At 38.8% G+C, this 20,130-nt stretch overlaps 1 protein-coding gene and 1 long non-coding RNA gene across 2 annotated transcripts in view; one reads left to right on the top strand and one right to left on the bottom strand.

Annotated features, from left to right (window-relative positions):
• Positions 1–20,130, top strand: part of LOC113915070 — a 153,213-nt gene that overhangs the window by 70,707 nt on the left and 62,376 nt on the right. The window lies entirely within an intron of this gene.
• On the bottom strand, positions 21–9,518 carry LOC113915067 (glycine N-phenylacetyltransferase-like). Its single transcript, XM_027580774.1, has 5 exons — positions 9,438–9,518; positions 6,528–6,635; positions 3,084–3,210; positions 2,085–2,256; positions 21–423 (listed from the first exon to the last, which is right to left on the bottom strand). Exons 1-5 carry the CDS (start codon positions 9,513–9,515, stop codon positions 21–23), a joined length of 888 nt encoding a protein of 295 aa, XP_027436575.1. The 5' UTR covers positions 9,516–9,518.

Raw genomic sequence — 20,130 nt, forward strand, 5'->3', positions numbered from 1 at the left:
GTTTTGTGTTCAGGACTGCTTCACAGAGGCACACAGTACCACTGGTTCCAGTCACAGGGCAAGGTGATATGATTCAGACTGTGACTCATTTTCTGTATGATTTTGTTGGTTACAAATGTATGGTAATAGGTAGGGTAGTCAAGTTTGTCCAGAGCATGGATGTGAACATCCATGAGATAGGAGATGAGACCCTTGTCCCGGTACTCAGGCAGAGTACCCCCCATCCGTATCTCGCTTGTCTGGTCCATCAGGCTCCAAGACACAGGGGTCCCCTGGGGCCCCAGAAGGCAGAAGGTGGGGAAGTTCTGGATACAGCGCTCAATGAATCTCTGGCTCCTGTCATTGCCCCCAAAATGCCAGAATTTATTCACCAAGGCAGCGTGAGTAACGTCCATGGAGGAGAGTTTAAACATCTCTTGGTTGCTGTTGAGAACAAGGTAAAAGAGCACCCCATAATATCACACATACTGTGGAGTATTATATTTGTTTTCCCCAAAATTGTCTTCAGACAATGCAAATTGGAACACAGTAAAGGCATAAATTCTGCAGCCAGGTTGCATGAATTCATAATCTTTTTATAAAATGGAGATATTAACACAGTGGTGATATTAGTAGCACCTCTGTTAAATAGTATAAGAGCTATCACATGATAAGTACCTAGGACTTGTGCCACACAAAAAATAAGAATTACACAAAAATAAAGCATTATTTTTGTCAACATTGCTGTTACTCTCCACTTATTGATGGGAGAATTGATAACATTCCTGTTCTACACATAAGAATAGGTAAGCAGAAAATAAGCAAGTGCCTCAAAGCATATGCTAGCAAGCTATGAAGCCAGAACTTGGAATCTTGTAATCCTGGAATCTTTGGATTCTCCTTGGCCACTGTGGGAGAGCTGAAGTCCAGGGAGAGGCAGGGATGTGGAGTGCAGGCAGCCCCCGTCTTACAGAACATTGAAGTCTGAAGGCTACTGCAGTGGTGGAGAAGTGTTGGGGAGGTGTCCTGGAAAGAGCCCACAATGTGGAAGCAGGAAATGTAGACATGAGCCCCAGTTATGCCCTTAACCATCCATGTGACCTGAACAAGCTGTTTCATCAACTTGACCTGTTTTCCATCAGGAAAATGGGGATAATGTCTCCTACCTTCTCTATCTCATGGGATGGGCAAGACAATCAAATGAGATTATAGATTTGGATGTGTCTTTCAGATATAAGGTGCAATACAGTGTGAATAAGGCTTTTCCAGGCATATTAACACACAAGAGGGCCATAGGATTGGACATCTCCAGATCAAATCCCTGTATCAGTTTTAATTCTATTCAGGCATAAGTGGAGGGAAATATATAATATGTTTAAATTCTTTTTATTGGAAAACTTTTGCTCTGAGAAGTAAATTCATTGCATATTTATGAGGCATCTACTTTGTTTTCTGTTCTGGCTACTGAAAACTTATTGGTGAACAATATAAAGAGTGTCCCCTGATCTTGTGGAGTTTGAATTGTTGCAAGGGAAGAATCAAACAACAAATAGGTCAATAAATACACAAATAAGCTGATTTCAGATAGTGATAAGTGCACTGAGGAAAATAAAAATTGGGTTTTGTGATGAAGAATTATGGGAAGGGGTGATTTTAGGTTGCTCTGCGGAGAACTCTCTAAGGAAATGACATTTGAGAGAACGAATGGCAAGAAAGAAGCAACTATGCAAAGATCAGAGGGAAGGACATTTTAGGGAAAGAACAGATGCAATGGTCCAAAAGTATGTGTGAGTGTGTGAAATCAAGTCACAGAAAAAAGGCCAAAGCTGGCTGGTAGGAGGAAGCAAGAGGGACAAGATGAAGTCCAAGAGATGGTGGATTGCAGGTCTCATAGGACCCTAAATGTCTGTAATGGGCATGTGAGCTGAAAAAAAAGAAAAAACACTGATGACTTTTAAGTGGATGAATTGACATAATCCATGTACAAAAGGATCACCCTGGAAATGGATTATAAGGAGGCAAGAGTGAACATAGGGAAAGAAGTTGGGAGGCCACTTCCATACAGAAAGATGAGAGTAATGCAGAGCATCTTTTTTCAAACTCACATGACTTTGCGTCTGCCAGATTTAAGAGGTAAGTTCTTTGCCTCCAGCAAGGAAGGGAGCAGTTTACTTGCTGTCTCGGGCAACATATACATAATGCCTTGTTTTTGCTTGACCTTGACCAATTTAACAGCTGCAAGATTTTGTATCACTTCGTTCAGGCTGGACTGAGAACCTAGACAGGGGTAAGGTAAGGTGAGAAATAATTGCCCATGTAGATGCTACAGAAGCTTGCTGGTGGAAATATACAGAATTTAAAGTCAGGCAGTGTTGCTTCTGATGTTGCCATTAACCATGTGACCATGCCTAAGTCACTCGTATGCAAGCAGATAATACTAGACATCCTGACTATATCACTGTGAAATCAATGAGAAATGGTATCTTAAAAATAGTAACCAACCTTGAGTGTGCACATAATTCATGCCCACATATTGGTCTAATACTACATTTAATTCTTCCATTGACCCTATGTTTTAGGTACTTTTACTACCCTCATTATTTTTACATATGAGGAAACTGAATAATAGATAATTTACATCACTTGCTCAAATCACAAAGCAAGTAACAGGAAGAGCAAGGATGCCACCCTAGAGAATCTGACTCTGGAGGGCATGTTCACACCCAGGGTTGTTCTTGTGACCTGGAGGTGCTCCCTGGCACAACTGTCATTCTTATTCTAAGAATGGAAAGCCAGAGGGGGAGCTCTGCTCTCACACCTTATCACCCTAAGGGACCCTGAATATGTCTGCAAAATATATCATGAATCCTCAGCTAACAAGAAATTCCATTACTCACAGTTCCTTGTGTCAAGTCTATAGTTTGCAATGTTTGAATTGGGATAGCAGCTGGTGCAAAGAATGAACATCAAGCTGAGTGGGGTTTGGTAGAGCTTCCTACCCCTACAAAGGCTGTAGGGGAATGTTCTCAGGATGAAAAGTGACCCTGCAGGTGTAGCCGTGAACAGTCACAGAAGCCAGCACACATCCCAGATCCCTTACTTACTTTGGATTTGCAAATGTTGTTTCCAGTTGATGATACCTGATGCACCAAGGAATTCTTGACAGTTTTGGGGATTCTTAGAATAGACTTGGTAGGTGTTGGTGTAGTGATCAAAATCATCTGTCATTTCCTGTTTGGTTAGGTAATGTGGAATAAATAAAATTGAATATACCTAGTGATTAGAATACTTGGCCTTTGTATTTCATTATACTGTGCTATTTTATAAACTTATAAATATTGATATTTTTCTTGATGTATTATCATTATTCCTGAATCATTTAAATCATGAGAGCAAGTCAGGGATTTAATCAATTATTCAATTTATGGTTAAGAAAAACTTGCTAAACTAGGTATTTATATGTTGTGTTACAACTTCAAATCAACCAAATGTACACCGGTTTAGAAAGCATTCTTCTATAATTCTGTAATCCTCAGGAGAAAGAAATTACTGTGAAAGGCAAGCTTCCATTGCAAGAGTAAATCTTATTCTATCTAAAAGAGTCTCAAAAAAAAAAAAAAGAGTCTCAGAACATACGGATTATAAACATAACAATATTGAAACTGACACAGGTAACCTTGTATTGGAATTTTCACTTACATGTGATATAGCTACACAAAAGAAAGGCACATGATGTCCTTATTTTTTATTTTAAATTTTTTATTTAAGTGTAATGAATATACAACATTTTATCAGTTTCAGGTGTACAATACAATGATTCAACAATTCTGTACATTACTCGGTGCTCATCACGATAAATGCACTCTTAATCCTCTTCACCTTCACTCATCCCCCACCCCACCCCCCGCCGCCTCTGGCAACCACCAGTTTTTTTTTTCTGTATTTTAGAATCTATTTTTTGTCTCTTTTTTCTCTGTTTGTTCATTTGTTTTGTTTCTAAAATTCCACATATGAGTGAAGTCATGTGGTATTTGTCTTTCTCCGACTGACTTATTTAACATTATACCCTCTAAGTCCATTCACATTGTTGTAAATGACAAGATTTCATTTTTTTTGAGTAAAATTTCATTATATATATATTATATATACATACATATATAAAAAACACTTTTTCTTTATCCATTCATATATTGATGGACAATTGGATTACTTCAATATCTTGATTATTGTAATAGTCCTGCAATAAACATAGGGGCACATATATCTTTTCAAATTATTATTTTCACTTACTTTGGGTAAATACCCAATAGTAGAATTATTGGATCATATGGTAATTTAATTTTTAAGTTTTTGAGGAACCCCCTTATTGTTTTCCATACAGACTGCACTAATATACATTCCTAACAGTGTACAAGGGTTCCTTTTGCTCCACAACCTCACCAAAACTTACTTCCTGTGTTTTTCATTTGAGCCATTCTGATAGGTATAAAGTGATATCTAATTGTGGTTTTAATTTGCATTTCCCTGATGATTAGTGATACTGAGCATCTTTCATTGTGTCTGTTGGCCATCTGTATGTCTTCTTTGGATAAATGTCTGTTCAGGTCCTCTGCCTATTTTTTAATTGGGTTATTTTTTTTTTTTTGATGTTGAGTTGTATAAGTTCTTCATATATTTTGGATATTAACCCCTTATTGGACACATGATGTCTTTAAAATGTAAACCACAGAAGACATGAACAGACACTTCTCAAAAGAAGACATACAAATGGCTAACAGACACATGAAAAAATGTTCATCATCATTAGCCATCAGGGAAATTCAAATCAAAACCACATTGAGATACCACCTTACACCAGTTAGAATGGCAAAAATTGACAGGCCAAGAAACAATAAATGTTGGAGAGGTTGTGGAAAAAGGGGAACCCTCTTACACTGTTGGTGGGAATACAAGTTGGTACAGCCACTTTGGAAAACAGTGTGGAGGTGCCTCAAAAAATTAAAAATAGAGCTACCCTATGACCTAGCAATTGCACTCCTGGGTATTTACCACAAAGACACAGATGTAGTGAAAAGAAGGGCCATATGCACCCCAATGTTCATAGCAGCAATGTCTGCAATAGCCAAACCGTGGAAAGAGCTGAGATGCCCTTCAACAGATGAATGGATAAAGAAGATGTGGTCCATATATACAATGGAATATTACTCAGCCATCAGAAAGGATGAATACCCAACTTTTACATCAACATGGATGGGACTGGAGGAGCTTATGCTAAGTGAAATAAGTCAAGCAGAGAAAGTCAATTATCATACGGTTTCACTTATTTGTGGAACATAAGGAACAGCATGGAGGACATTAGGAGAAGGAAAGGGAAAATGAAGGGGGGAAATCGGAGGGGGAGATGAACCATAAGAGACTATGGACTCTGAGAAACAAACTGAGGGTTTTAGAGGGGACGGGGGTGGGAGGGATGGGTTAGCCTGGTGATGGGTAAAGGAGGGCACGTACTGCATGGAGCACTGGGTGTTATACAAAAACAATGAATCCTGGATCACTACATCAAAAACTAATGATGTATTGTATGGTGACTAACATAATAAATAAAATAAAATTAAAAAAAATAAAATGTAAACCACAATACAGTATTATTTAAAAAAATAATTTGCATTCCCCAAAACATTGAAACACAAAATTTGTTCAAAAATATCTTCTCAAATTTAACAAATGAGAGTTGAGTTTTTTTGAAGATGAAGGAAGGAGTCAGGAAACAACTACCCAACAAGGGTAGAATAGCTAGAAAGTGCTTCACAGAAATGCACTCATAGCTTCATTTTTTATTTCAATAATTAATGTAAATGTCTTCATTTTTGTAATCTGCTTAGTTCAGTGTTTTTGAAAAGCACTATATATATTTAAATTTTATTTGTAAATTTTATATTAAGATGATATTATATGATTACATATTTTGCATGCATAAATTTTTACTTTATATTTTCCAATATGCTTATATTTGTATTTGAAATGTGTTAACTACTTAGTTTGAGTGATCTTTAAAAGTTGGCACTGAAAATATATTCCTAAATAAAGGCATTGCAATTTGTTCTTTATATTTTCTTAACGTTCTTCATATTTACCTCTACATATTTTTAGGTGTTATTTTTTCTGTTTAGAATGCACCTTCTATTCTTGTCAGCCTGCCAAAGACCTATTTATCTTCAAAATCCAGTCTTGGGGAAATGTCTACCTAGAAGGCCCTCTGATCCTTTACTTGCATACCCTGACATCTGTGGTTTTAATCATCTCTTGGATAGTACTGCTTATATCTTGTATGTTGTATGTTCTTATATGTTTTTGTACATTTTCACTCCATGTTGTAATTTATTCACTTATCTATCTTTTCCTCCAGGCTGTGAGCTTCTTGAGGACAGGGACTTGCTCACCATCACATAATTCATTTCTATATCCCCTAGGTCTACCACATTGCCAGGTGCTTGGTAGGCACATAGCGAATAAGAACACAAAAATGTACTCCACATCTGGCACCTTACCTCCTCCTGAGGGCGGATAACCACTGTTGTAAAATCAGGCCACTTGTCCACCAGGGCCTTCAGCTTGAATGGGTCTCCCTGGTTCATGTGGAAGACAGTCCCATAAACCTGTGCCATCCCAAGAAAATCGGGGGGTCAGCTCATTGGGAAAGGACGGTACAGTGCCTTGTTTGATCAGGACAAGGATTCTTTCTTTTTTTTTTTTTAAGATTTTATTTATTCATTTGAGACACAGAGATACAGAGAGAGAGAGAGAGCATAAGCAGGGGAAGAGGCAGAGGGAGAGGGAGAAGCAGGCTCCCCGCTGAGCCAGGAGCCCAACATGGGGCTCGATCCCAGGACCCTGGGATCTGGACCTGAGCTGAAGGCAGACGCTTAACCATCTGAGCCACCCAGGCGCCCCAGGACAAGGATTATTTCTATGAAATCAAGGTGACAACTGATAGGGCATGTGGTTTAAATCACCTTCAGATTCCACTTTATTACTCCAAATAGAAGGAGGTTTGGGGGTCAAACCATGAGAACATTATATGAATACAATTAACCATTCAGATAAATAAGTTAATTAAAAATCATCCACTATCACATTGTAGAACTTAGTGTTGTATCTTTCCATTTTATTTCATTTATTGACAAATACACATACAATTTTTAAGCAATGAAATTAACTAATATATATTAGTTTAACACGTGTTACACACACACACACACACACACACACACACACACACACACACTATACTATGGGCATATTTCCATGTCAAAAAACACAAATTTATATAATCATTTTTAAGGACTGCATAATATCCATCATATTAAAGAACTCCAGTTCAGCTTTTTTTCTGCACCTATTAAGAGAAGATCATCTGGCTTTTTTTCTTTAATCTATTGATACAATGATATACACATTGATCTTTGAACGTTGAACCTGCCTTGCAGTCTCCTAATAAACTCCCCTTGGTTATAATGTATTATCCTTTTGATATATTGATGGATTTGACTTGATAGTATTTTGCTGAGGATTTTTTGCATCTATGTTCATGAGGAATATTGTTCTCTAGTTCTCTCTTTTTTTAAATAAAGTCTACCTCTGGTTTTGATATTAGGGTAATTCTCGACTCATAAAATGAGTTGGGAAGTGTTTCCTCCTCTGATCTATTCTGCAAGAGTATGCATAGAATTGATATTATTTCTTCCTTCCATGTGTGGTAGAAATTGCCATGAAAGCCATCTGAGCAATGGTATTTTCTTTGTTGGAAAGTTTTAAATTATGAAATCAATTTCTGCAGTAGATACAGGATGATAAAGGTTATATTTTTCTTCTTCAGTGACTCTTGGTAATTTTTACTTTCCACAGAACATAAATTGTGAAATCTATGGGCACAGTTGATAATGGTATGTCTTTATTATCCTTATATTGTTTATGGGGTTGGTATTAATGTCCCCTATTTCATTCCTGATTTGATTTGTGTCTTCCCTATGCTTCTCTGAGTCAGAAGTTTATCAATATTATTGATCTTTTCAATGAGCCAGATTTGATTCATTTTCTTAATTGGTTTTCTCCTCTCAAATTCATTGGTTTCTGCTCTTATCTTTTATAATTTCCTTAATTCTGTTTGCTTTGGAGTTAATTTATTCTTCTTTTTCTGGTTTTTCAGGTGGAGACTTAAAACACTGATTTGAGACCATTATTTTTTTCAAGAAATCACTTAATGCTATATATTTCCCACTTATCACTGCTTTGGCTGCATCCCAAAACTTTTGATATGTTGTGCTTTCATCTTTATTCAACTCAGATATTTTCTAATTTTCCTTACGGCTTTGAAGTATGGTTTATTTAGAAATGTGTTGTATATTTGTAAAATTTGAGTGTTTTTCTAGATACCTTCCAGTGTTTTTTAAAGTTTAATATCATATTACTGAAGGACATACTTGTTATGTTTCAGTTCTTTAAAAAGTCTTGAAAATGTGATCTTTGTACAAGTTCCGTGTGCACTTCGAAAGAATGTGTATTCTGCTATTGTTGAGGGATGTATTCTGTAAATGTCAATTAAGTTGGTTCATAGTATTTTTCAGGTCTTCTATATAGGTTATAAGTTTTCTGCCTATTCTCTAAATTACTTAGGAGTGTTAAAATCTTCAGTTACACATATGGGTTTATCTATTTGTTCTTTCAGTTCTATTGGTTTTTGTGCCATGTCCTTTGAACCTCTGTTGTTACGTGTATACATTTAAGCATTTTTAATGTCTTCATCGCGAATTTATACCTTTATTAAAATGCAGTGGCCCTCTTTATCCCTGTAATATTCTAGTCCCTTTGCAATATATATTATTGCCCCCCCCAATAAAACCCCCACCTCTTTATATACAAAATCATTGATCCATTTCTAAAATAAAATTTCTATCTCATCCCATATTAAACATAAGCTTTTGGAATTTGACAAAATAGAAATTGGCCTATCATTAATTTCAAAGAAGAATCATAATGGTTAACTTTTGTCAGGCACTTGATTGTTTAGAAAGAATAAGTTAAACATTAATGTGTTATTTCAGTCAACTGTGAAATTCTGGGAAATCTTCCAGTGTTATATAATATAATTCTTGGAATGGCACAAAGAGATGCTTTTGGATCAATCACACAGCAAAGATCACAGTGGATTTAAATCATATGATTGCCACTCACTAGTGGTGTGATCTTGGTCAAGTCTTAAAACTGTGCTTGCATTTCCTCTTTGGTTATATGGATATAACAGACTTGCCTTCCAGTTAGGTGATGTAAGCTAAATGAGATGTAAGACGAGTGAGTGCCTGGCACAGAGTTGGTGCTCAGAGAATGCTTGTTTTCCTCCCTACTTCTTTCATGGGCATTTGCTAGTCCTTCACCCCCGCCCCACAAGAATGTTCTGTCACCTTTAAGGACTCTGGGAGGCTCTTCCTCAAGGATTTCTCTAGCATCTGTAGCACTTGTGGGCCTTGTAAGTGGAACATCTTGGCCTTAACCTAAAGAGAAGAACAAGAAATATTAAGGAATGCGAAGCAATGGAAAACATACAAAGACACAAAACAGACACAACAGGCAGTTCTAACTAATGGTCAGACCTTTATTCTTGTTGTTTTATTGGTGCCCCATTCACTGAACTCCTCACTAACTCCTGGGAAGAATAAGACTGGAAGAAATCACAGGTGCATCTTTCCAAAACTATTTTTTAATATTTTCTAAGCTTTTAAAAATTTTTATGAAATTTTTATTTTAATTTTTATATCACCCAGTATACCAGTAATTAAGGATGCGCTACAGTGACCATATATACTATCTAAACATGCATGAACATCTTTGAGATTAAGTTCCCAACCATGACAAGCCTGAGTCTGCCACTTAGAAGCTATATGATGTTGGGCAAATTACTTAATTCTTCTGTTCCTTGGTTTCCTCGTTTATAAAATGGCAATGACTATAGTGCCTGTCCCGTAAAGTAGTTGTGCCAGTTAAATAAATCAAATACATGTGAGGTGCTTTGACCAGTGCATTTGAGCAAACACTTTTATTCCTCTTGAGTAAATATGTAGAAGTGCATTTGCATGGTCATATAGTAAGTATATATTTAACTTTATTAAAAAATGCCAGACTGCTTTTCCAAAGTGGCTGAACTATTTTATATTCCCTTAGCAGTGTTTGAGTTCCATTTGCTTTTCATTCTCTCCAGCACTTCTCCAAATGATTTTCTTATGTAGCCATATTCAGGAATCATTGCTATAATAGGTAACAGATAAATCTGCAACAATACCCTTCAGGGGTCAGAGAGAGGAAGATAACTAGGCTCACCTCATCCCACAAACAAAACTAGGTAAATATCAAATCATCCTAAATACCCCAGAAATCTACCTGAAGACTGGCAGAACAAACTCCACAACTAGAGAGAGAGAGAAAAGGTCACACCAAGGAAGGTAGAGGTGTGGAGATGTGGTTTGGGGGAGAAATGGATCAAGGGTGCTGTATAAGGGAGGGAGGTATGGTCTCAGAGAAAGGTGAGAGAGAGAGAGAGGAACACATGGGTATGTACAAGGAGAATGTCCAAAGCTATTGGCTTGAAAAATGAGAGGGGCTGATTTTTGTGAGCTCTTGCAACCAGCAGGGCTTAAAGTCTGAAGTTTTAAAGATAAGCAGGCTCAGCTGGCACCATTTTCCTCCCCCATGCTCAGCACAAACACAAAACCAACTGTGGGAAGCAACTCAGCACAGACACTGGCTGCATAATCTGCTTACACCAAGGCCCACCCCACTGCACTCTGGCAGGACTGCCCTTCTCAGTCAAATTTGCCTTGGTCCCAGCATGACAGTCCCGTCCTCCAGAAGACCAGCACAAACCCCTGCCCACACTACATCTCCTGACCAGAGAGTTCTGCAGGGTCTCAGTTCTGGAGTAGGTGTCAGGTCTCATTTCACAAGCAGACCAGAGCACACCTAGTTAAAATTCACCACATTCAGGCTGGGGACCGAACAATACCCACTGCATGCAAGGACCCTCTGCAGATGACTGGCCTGAAGCATAGAGCAGCTAAAACAACAAGAGCAGAACACATACAGCATACTAGAAGTCAACCACAAGAAAAAAAGACCACAAATACATGGAGGTTAAACAACATGCTACTAAACAATGAATAGATCAACCAGGAAATCAAATAAGAAATTTTAAAAATACATGGAAAAAATATAAATGAAAATACAGTAGTCCAGGAGAAGAAGCAAGATGGCAGAGGAGTAGGGGACCCTGTTTCAACCGGTCCCCTGAATTTACCTGGATGTCTACCAAACCATTCTGAATACCCATGAAATCAGCCTAAGATATAAGAATATATATTTGGATCTTTGCAAGCAGAAAGGCCTCATGGTGGAGAGGTATGAAGGGTGGAGTGTGAATCTGTGGGCAGATATCAGAAGATAAACAGAAGGGGGAGGGAGCCTCCATAAGCTGACACCTGGAAAGTGATATAACACTGGAGCACAAAAGCATACCACATTGGGGACTAGGCACAAATTTGCAGAACGGTAGCGGCTGGGAAGGGCTGTAGAACAGCCCCCAGACAGGATCTAGGAGTTGCAGGTGCATCCAAGCAAACCAGGGGCAGCTCATGGTTTTAGAAGCACAAAGGGCAGAGACATGCCCTGGCCCTGGGATCGACCTCTGGGAGAGTTGCTGTGGGTGCACACCAGCCCGGGAGGCTGCAGTTTTTAGCAGCGCAGACAGAAACAGAGATTGTGTGTCTTGGAGGGCTCAGTGAAGAGCAGACCACGATTTCTCTGCCCTGGGACAGAGGTTTGGGTGTGGCCATTTTTGCTCTGACTCTCAGCAGCCAGAGAACAAAAGCTCAAAAAATCGGTTTTCACTGAGCCTATCCCCCCCAACAGGGGGCAAGGCAACTCTGCCCAAACAGGGTTGCCTGAGTAACAGCGTCAGCAGGCCCCTCCCCCAGAAGGCAGGCTGGAAGAACAAGAGGATGACAACCCTAAGGTCCCTATAAAACGGGTGCATCTTGCTTGGGTTGTGGTTAATACATTGGACTCTGTACATTCTCTCAACCACCCCTCAACAGAATGACTAAGAGGAGGAACCCCCCAAAAGAAAAGAACCAGAGACTATGGCCTCTGCCACAGACCTAATGGCTATGGATATAAGCAAGATGTCAGAGGTAGACTTCAGAGTAGCAATTATGAAGTCGATATCTAGGCTTGAGAAAAATATTAGCGACAATATAGAATCTCTAAGGGCAGAAATGAGATCTAATCAGGCCAAACTTAAAAATGCCATGAATTAGAGGCAATCTAAACTGAATACCCTGACAGCCAGGGTAAATGAGGCAGAAGAACGAATTAGTGAGCTAGAAGATGATAGAAAGGAAGGAAGCCAAGGAGGCCTGGGATAAACAGCTAGAAACCCATGAGAACAGACTTAGAGATCAGTGATACCATGAAACATTCCAATGTCAGAATTATTGGGATCCCTGAGGGGGTGGAGAGACATAGAGGAATAGAAGGTATATTTGAGCAAATCGTAGCTGAGAACTTCCCTAATCTGGGGAATGAAACAAGCATTCATGTCCAAGAGGCAGAGAGGATCCCTCCCAAGACCAATAAGAACGGACCATCATCCTGGCATATAATAGTGAAACCTGCTAACTTAAGAACCAAGGAAGCTATCTTGAGAGCAGCTAGGGGAAAGAGATTTCTTACGTATGGAGGGAGGAACATCAGAAAACATCAGACCTGTCCACAGAGATCTGGCAAGCCAGAAAGGGCTGGCAAGACATATTCAGGGTACTAAATGAGAAGAACATGCAGCCAAGGATACTTTATCCAGCAAGGCTGTTGTTCAGAATGGATAGAGAGACAAGGAACTTCCTGGACTGGCAGAAAATGAAAGAATATGTGACCACCAAGCCGGCCCTGCAAGAAATATTAAAAGGGATTCTATAAAAGAAGAAAGACCCCAAGAGTAATATAGACCAGAGATTTACAGAGACAATCCATAGAAACAGGACTTTACAGGCAATATGGTAACACTAAAATCATATCTTTCAATAGTCACTCTCAATGTGAATGGCCTAAATGCTCCCATGAAACAGCACAGGGTTGTGGATTGGATAAAAAGACATGACCCATCCATATGCTGTCTATAAGAGACTCATTTTGAACCTAAAGTTACCTCCAGATTGAAAGTGAGGGGATGGAGAACTACTTATCATGCCAACAGACTTCAAAAGAAAGCTGGGGTAGCAATTCTCATCAGATAAATTAGATTTTAAGCTAAAGACTGTAGTAAGAGTTGTAGAGGGACACTATATCATACTTAAAGGGTCTATCCAACATGAAGATCTAACAGTTGTAAATATCTATGCCCCCAAAATGCGAGCAGCCGTCTACATAAGCCAACTGTTAACCAAAATAAAGAATCATATTGATAATAATACTTTAATAGTAGGAGACCTCAACACTCCACTCTCAGCAATGGACAGATCATCTAAGCAGAAGATCAATAAAGAAACAAGAGCTTTGTATGACATATTGGACGAGATGGACTTCATAGATATATACAGAACATTCCACCCTAAAACAACAGAATACTCATTTTTCTCGAATGCACATGGAACTTTCTCCAGAATAGACCACATACTGGTTCACAAATCAGGTCTCAACCAATACCAAGAGATTGATATTATTCCCTGCATATTTTCAGACCACAATGCTTTGAAACTGGAACTCAATCACAAGAAAAAATTTGGAAGAAATTCAAACACTTGGAAGTTAACGAGCATCCTGCTCAAGAATGTTGTGTCAACCAGGAAATTAAAGAAGAACTTAAACAATTCATGGAAACCAATGAGAATGAAAACACTTCGGTCCAAAACCTATGGGACACTGCAAAGATGGTCCTAAGAGGGAAATACATAGCCATCCAAGCCTCACTCAAAAAAGTAGAAAAATCCCGAATGCACAAGCTAAACTTACACCTAAAAGAGTTGGAGAAAGAACAGCAAATAAAACTTAAACCAAGCAGGAGAAGAGAAATAATAATGATTAGAGCAGAAAGCAATGAAATAGAAATCAGAAAAACAGTAGAACAGATCAATGAAACAAGAAGCTTATTCTTTGACACAATTAATAAGATCGATAAACCTCTGGCCAGCTTTACCCAAAAGAAAAGATAAAGGACCCAAATTAATAAAATCATGAATGAAAGGGAGAGATCACAACTAACACCAAGGAAATAAAACAATTATTAGAAATTACTATCAGCAATATATGTCTGGAAAAAATTAAGCAGCCTGGAAGAAATGGAAGCCTTCCTGGAAACTTATAAACTGCCAAGACTAAAACAGGAAGGAATAGACAATCTGAATAGACCAATAACCAGTAACAAAATTGAAGCAGTAATCAAAAACCGCCCCAAAAAACAAGAGTCCAGACCAGATGGCTTCCCAGGGGAATTCTCTCAAACATTTAAAGAAGAAATAATACCTAGTCTTCTGAAGCTGTTTCAAAAAATAGAAACAGAAGGGAAACTTCCAAACTCGTTCTATGAGGCCAGCATTACTCTGATCCCAAAACCAGGCAAAGACCCCATCAAAAAGGAGAATTATAGACCAATATCCCTGATGAACATGGATGCCAAAATACTCAACAAGATCCTAGCCAATAGGATCCAACAGTACATTAAAAGGATTATCCCTCAAGACCAGGTGGGATTTATTCCTGCAATGCAAGGGTGGTTCAACATTCACAAATCAATCAACGTGATAGAGCACATTAATAAAAAAAAAAGACAAGAACCATATGGTCTTCTCAGTTGATGCAGAAAAAGCATTTGACAAAATACAGCATCCTTTCCTGATTAAAGCTCTTCAGGGTGTAGGGATAAAGGGTACATTCCTCAATCTCATAAAAACCATCTATGAAAAGCCCACAGCAAATATCATTCTTAATGGGGAAAAGCTGAGAGCTTCTCCCTTAAGATCAGAAACATGACAGGGATGCCCACTCTTGCCACTATTGTTCAACATAGTATTAGAAGTCCTAGCATCAGCAATCAGACAACAAAAAGAAATAAAAGACATTCAGATTGACAAAGAAGTCAAACTCTCTCTCTTTGCAGATGACATGACACTTTATGTGGAAAACCCAAAAGACCCCACCCCCAAATTACTAGAACTCATACAGCAATTCACTAATGTGGCAGGATACAAATCAATGCACAGAAATGAGTTGCTTTTCTATACACTAACATTATAACTGTAGAAAGAGAAATTAGGGAATCGATTCCATTTACAATAGCCCCAAAACCATAAAATACTTAAGAATAAGCCTAATCAAAGAGGTAAAGGATCTATACTCTAGAAACTACAGAACGCTTATGAAGGAAATTGAAGAGGACACAAAAAGATGAAAAAACATTCCATGCTCATGGATCGGAAGAATAAACATTGTTAAAATGTCTATGCTGCCCAGAGCAATCTACACTTTCCTTGCCATCCCTGTTAAAATACCATTGGCATTTTTCAAAGAGCTGGAACAAACAATCTTAAAATTTGTATGGAACTAGAAAAGACCCCAAATTGCCAAGGGAATGTTGAAAAAGAAAAACAAAGCTGGGGACATTACATTGCCTGACTTCATGGTATATTACAAAGCTGTGATTACCAAGACAGCATGGTATTCGCACAAAACAGACACATAGATCAGTGGTACAGAATAGAGTCTCCAGAAATGGACCCTCAACTCTATGGTCAACTAATCTTCGACAAATCAGGAAAGAATATCCAATAGAAAAAAGACAATCTCTTCAACAAATGGTGCTGGGAAATTTGGACAGCTACATACAGAAGAATGAAACTGGACCATTCTCTTACACCACACACAAAGATATAAATCCATCAAAATGGATGAAAGACCTCAATGTGAGACAGGAATCTATCAAAATCCTAGAGGAGAACATAGGCACTAACCTCTTTGACATCAGCCACAGCAACTTCTTTCATGACAAGTCTCCAAAGGCAAGGGAAACAAAAGCAAAAATGAACTTTTGGGACTTCATCAAGATAAAAAGCTTCTGCACAGCAAAGGAAACAGTCAACAAAACAAAGAGACAACCCACGGAATGGGAGAAGATATTTGCAAATAACATTACAGATAAAGGGCTGGTATCCAAGATCTATAAAGTACTTCTCAAACTCAACATCCAAAACACAAATAATCCAGTTAAAAATGGGCAGAAGACATGAACAGACACTTCTCCAAAGAAGACATACAAATGGCCAACAGACACATGAAAAAATGTTCATCATTAGCCATCAGGGAAATTCAAATCAAAACCACATTGAGATACCATCTTACACCAGTGAGAATGGCAAAAGTCGACAAGACAAGAAACAACACATGTTGGAGAGGTTGTGGAGAAAGGGGAACCCTCTTACACTGTTGGTCGGAATGCAAGTTGGTACAGCCACTTTAGAAAACGGTGTGGAGTTTCCTCAAAAAATTAAAACTAGAGCTACCCTACGACCCAGCAATTGCACTCCTGGGCATTTACCCCAAAGATACAGATATAGTGAAAAGAAGGGGGACCTGCACCCCAATGTTCATAGCAGCAATGTCCGCAATAGCCAAACTGGAAGGAGCCAAGATGCCCTTCAACAGATGAATGGATAAAGAAGATGTGATTCATATATACAATGGAATATTACTCAGCCATCAGAAAGGATGAATACCCACCATTTGCATCAACATGGATGGAACTCGAGGGGATTATGCTAAGTGAAATAAGTCATGCAGAGAAAGAGAAGTATCATATGGTTTCACTCATAATTGGAACATAAGGAATAGCATGGAGGACATTAGGGGAAGGAAGGGAAAACTAAAGGGGAGGAAATCAGAGGGAGAGATGAACCATGAGAGATTATGGACTCTGGGAAACAATCTGAGGGTTTCAAATGGGAGGGGGTTCGGGGGATGGGGTAGCCGGGTGATGGGTATTAAGGAGGGCATGTGTTGTAATGAGCTCTGGGTTTTATATGGAACTAATGAAGCATTGAACACTACATCAAAAACTAATGATGTACTGTATGGTGACTAACAACATAATAAAAAAATAGTCTAGAGATAAAGAAAATAAATTATTTATTTTAGTAAAAAAAAAAAAAATAGTCCAAAACCTTTGGGATGTAGCAAAAGCAATCCTAAGAGGGAAGAATATAGCAATACAGGTCTATCTCAAGAAGCAAGAAAAATCTCAAATAAACAACCTAACTTTACATCTAAGGAACTAGAAAAAGAATAGCAAATAAAGCCTAAAGCCAGCAGAAGGAAGGAAATAATAAAAACTAGGGCAAAAATAAATGATGTAAAAACTAAAAAAACAGTAGAACAGATCAATGAAGCCAGGAGTTGGTTCTTTGAAAAAATTTATAACTCCTTTCATACATTAAACTATTAATAAGCATAAAAACGAAAAAAAATTAATAAAATTGATAAACCACTGGCCAGACTTATCAAAAAGAAAAGAGAAATGACCCAAATAAATAATATCATAAATGAGAGAGGAGAGATAACAACCAACACCACCGAAATACCAACAATTGTAAGAGAATCTTATGAAAAACCATATGCTAATAAATCAGACAACCTAGAAGATATGGATAAATTCCTACAAACATATAAACTACCAAATTTGAAACAGGAAGAAATAGAAAACCTGAGCAGACCCATAAGCAGCAAAGAAATTGAATCAGTAATCAAAAAACTCCCAGCAAACAGAAGTCCAGAACCCAGTGGCTTCACAGGTGAATTCTACCAAATATTTAAAGAGTTGATCCTTATTCTTCTCAAATTATTCCAAAAAATAGAAAAGAAAACTTCCAAATTCATTCTATGAGGCCAGCATTACCCTGATACCAAATCCAGATAAAGATGACAATAAGTAAGAGATCTCCAGGCCAATATACCTGGTGAACATGGATGCAAAAATTCTCAATAAAATACTAGAAAACTGAATCCAATGACATTTAAAAAATTATTCACCTCAATCAAGTGGAATTTATTCCTGGGATGCAAGAATGGTATAAACAAATCAATCAGTGTGATACACCACATTAATAAAAGAAAGGATAAGAACTATATGGTCCAATAGATGCAGAAAAAGCATTTGACAAAGTACAACATCCATTCATGATTAAAAAAAAAACCCACAAGAAAATAGGGTTAGAGGAAACATATCTCAACATAATAAAAGCCATATATGGAAAACTCACAGCTAATATCATCCTCAGTGGTGAAAAACTGAGAGCTTTTCCTCTACGGTCAGGAACAAGACAGGGATGTCCACTCTCACCACTGTTATTTAACATATTACTGGATGTTCTAGCCACAGCAATCAGACAACAAAAAGAAATTAAGGCATCCAAATCATCAAGGAAAAATTAAAAGTCACTCGGGACGCCTGGGTGGCTCAGTCGTTACGCGTCTGCCTTTGGCTCAGATCCCAGGGTCCTGGGATCAAGCCCTGCATCAGGCTCCCTGCTTCTCCCTCTCCCACTCCCCCTGCTTGTGTTCCCTCTCTCGCTGTCTCTCTCTCTGTCAAATAAATAAATAAAATTTTTTTAAAAAATTAAAACTCACTCTTTGCAGATGACATGTTACTATATATAGGAAACCCAAAAGACTACTGAAAACCTTCTAGAACTGATACATGAATTCAGGAAAGTCAGAGGATACAAAATGAATGTATGGAAATCTGTTGCATTTCTATACACCAATAATAAAACAGTAGGAAGAGAAATTAAGGAATCCATCTCACCTACCATTGCACCAAAAACAGTAAGATACCTAGGAATAAACCTGGCCAAAGAGGTGAAAGACCTGTACTCTGAATACTATAAAATGCTGATGAAAGAAATTGAATGTCACCTGGGTGGCTCAGTCGGCTAAGCGTCTGCATTTGGCTCAGGTCATGATCCCCAGGTCCTGGAATCCAGCCCCACATCGGGCTCCCTGCTCAGCATAGAGTCTGCTCCTCCCTCTCCCTCTGCCCCTCCCCCCATTTGTGCTCTCTCTCTCAAATAAATAAACAAAATCTTAAAAAAAAAAAAGAAATTGAAGGGGACACAAAAAAACGGAAAAACGTTCCTTGCTCATGAATTGGAAGAAGAAATATTGTTAAAGTGTTTATACGACCCTAGGTAATCTATATATTTAATGCAATCCCTATCAAAAAACCAACAACATTTTTCACAGAGCTAGAACAAACAATTCTATAATTTGTATGGAACCACAAAAGACCTAGCCAAAGCAACCTTGAAAAAGAAAAACAAAGCGAGAGGCCTCACAATCTCTACTTCAAGTTATGTCACAAAGCTGTAGTGATAAAGACAGTATGGTACTGGCAGAAAAGTAGACACACAGATCAATACAAGACAATAGAAAACCAAGAGGAGATTAGAGCAAAATGGTGGAGGAGTAGGAGACCTGGATTTCGTCTGGTCTCAGGAATTCAGCTGAATAGGGATCAAACCATTCTGAACACCTACGAACGCAACAGAAGATCGAAGATAAGAATAGTAACAACACTCTGAACAGAAAAGCGACCACTTTCTGGAAGGTAGGACGTGCGGAGAAGTGAAACCGAGGCGATATTCGGGGGGATAGACGGCGAGGGAGGGGGCCTCCGTCGGCCACTTCTGGCAAGTGATAGAGCCGCGGAGCACAAAATCGGACCTTTTAGAAGTCGGCTCCGCGGAGGGACGTCGCTGCAGTGGCTAAGCGGGGGGTGGAACCCTCGCGGGACAGTGTGGTCTCAGGACCCCTGGGGTCACAGAAAAACCGGGGGTGCCTGAGTGCGGCAGAGCTCTCAGGTATCGGAGCAGGGAAGCCGGCTGCAGAGACAGAGCCGAGGCGCGGGCTCTCAGCTCGGGGTTGCCATAAACTGTGATCCGCGGCCCAGTCGGGCCACTGCTCCTCCAGCAGGGACCCAACAAGCGGCAGATCCGGGGAGACTCCCCTTCCTCCCCTGGGAGGAGCGGTGCGGGAACGCACCGCAGGGATCTGCTGGGTTTGGAG

The sequence above is a fragment of the Zalophus californianus genome, chromosome 11 (genome assembly GCF_009762305.2).
Source record: "Zalophus californianus isolate mZalCal1 chromosome 11, mZalCal1.pri.v2, whole genome shotgun sequence".
NCBI classification, from domain to species: domain Eukaryota; kingdom Metazoa; phylum Chordata; class Mammalia; order Carnivora; family Otariidae; genus Zalophus; species Zalophus californianus.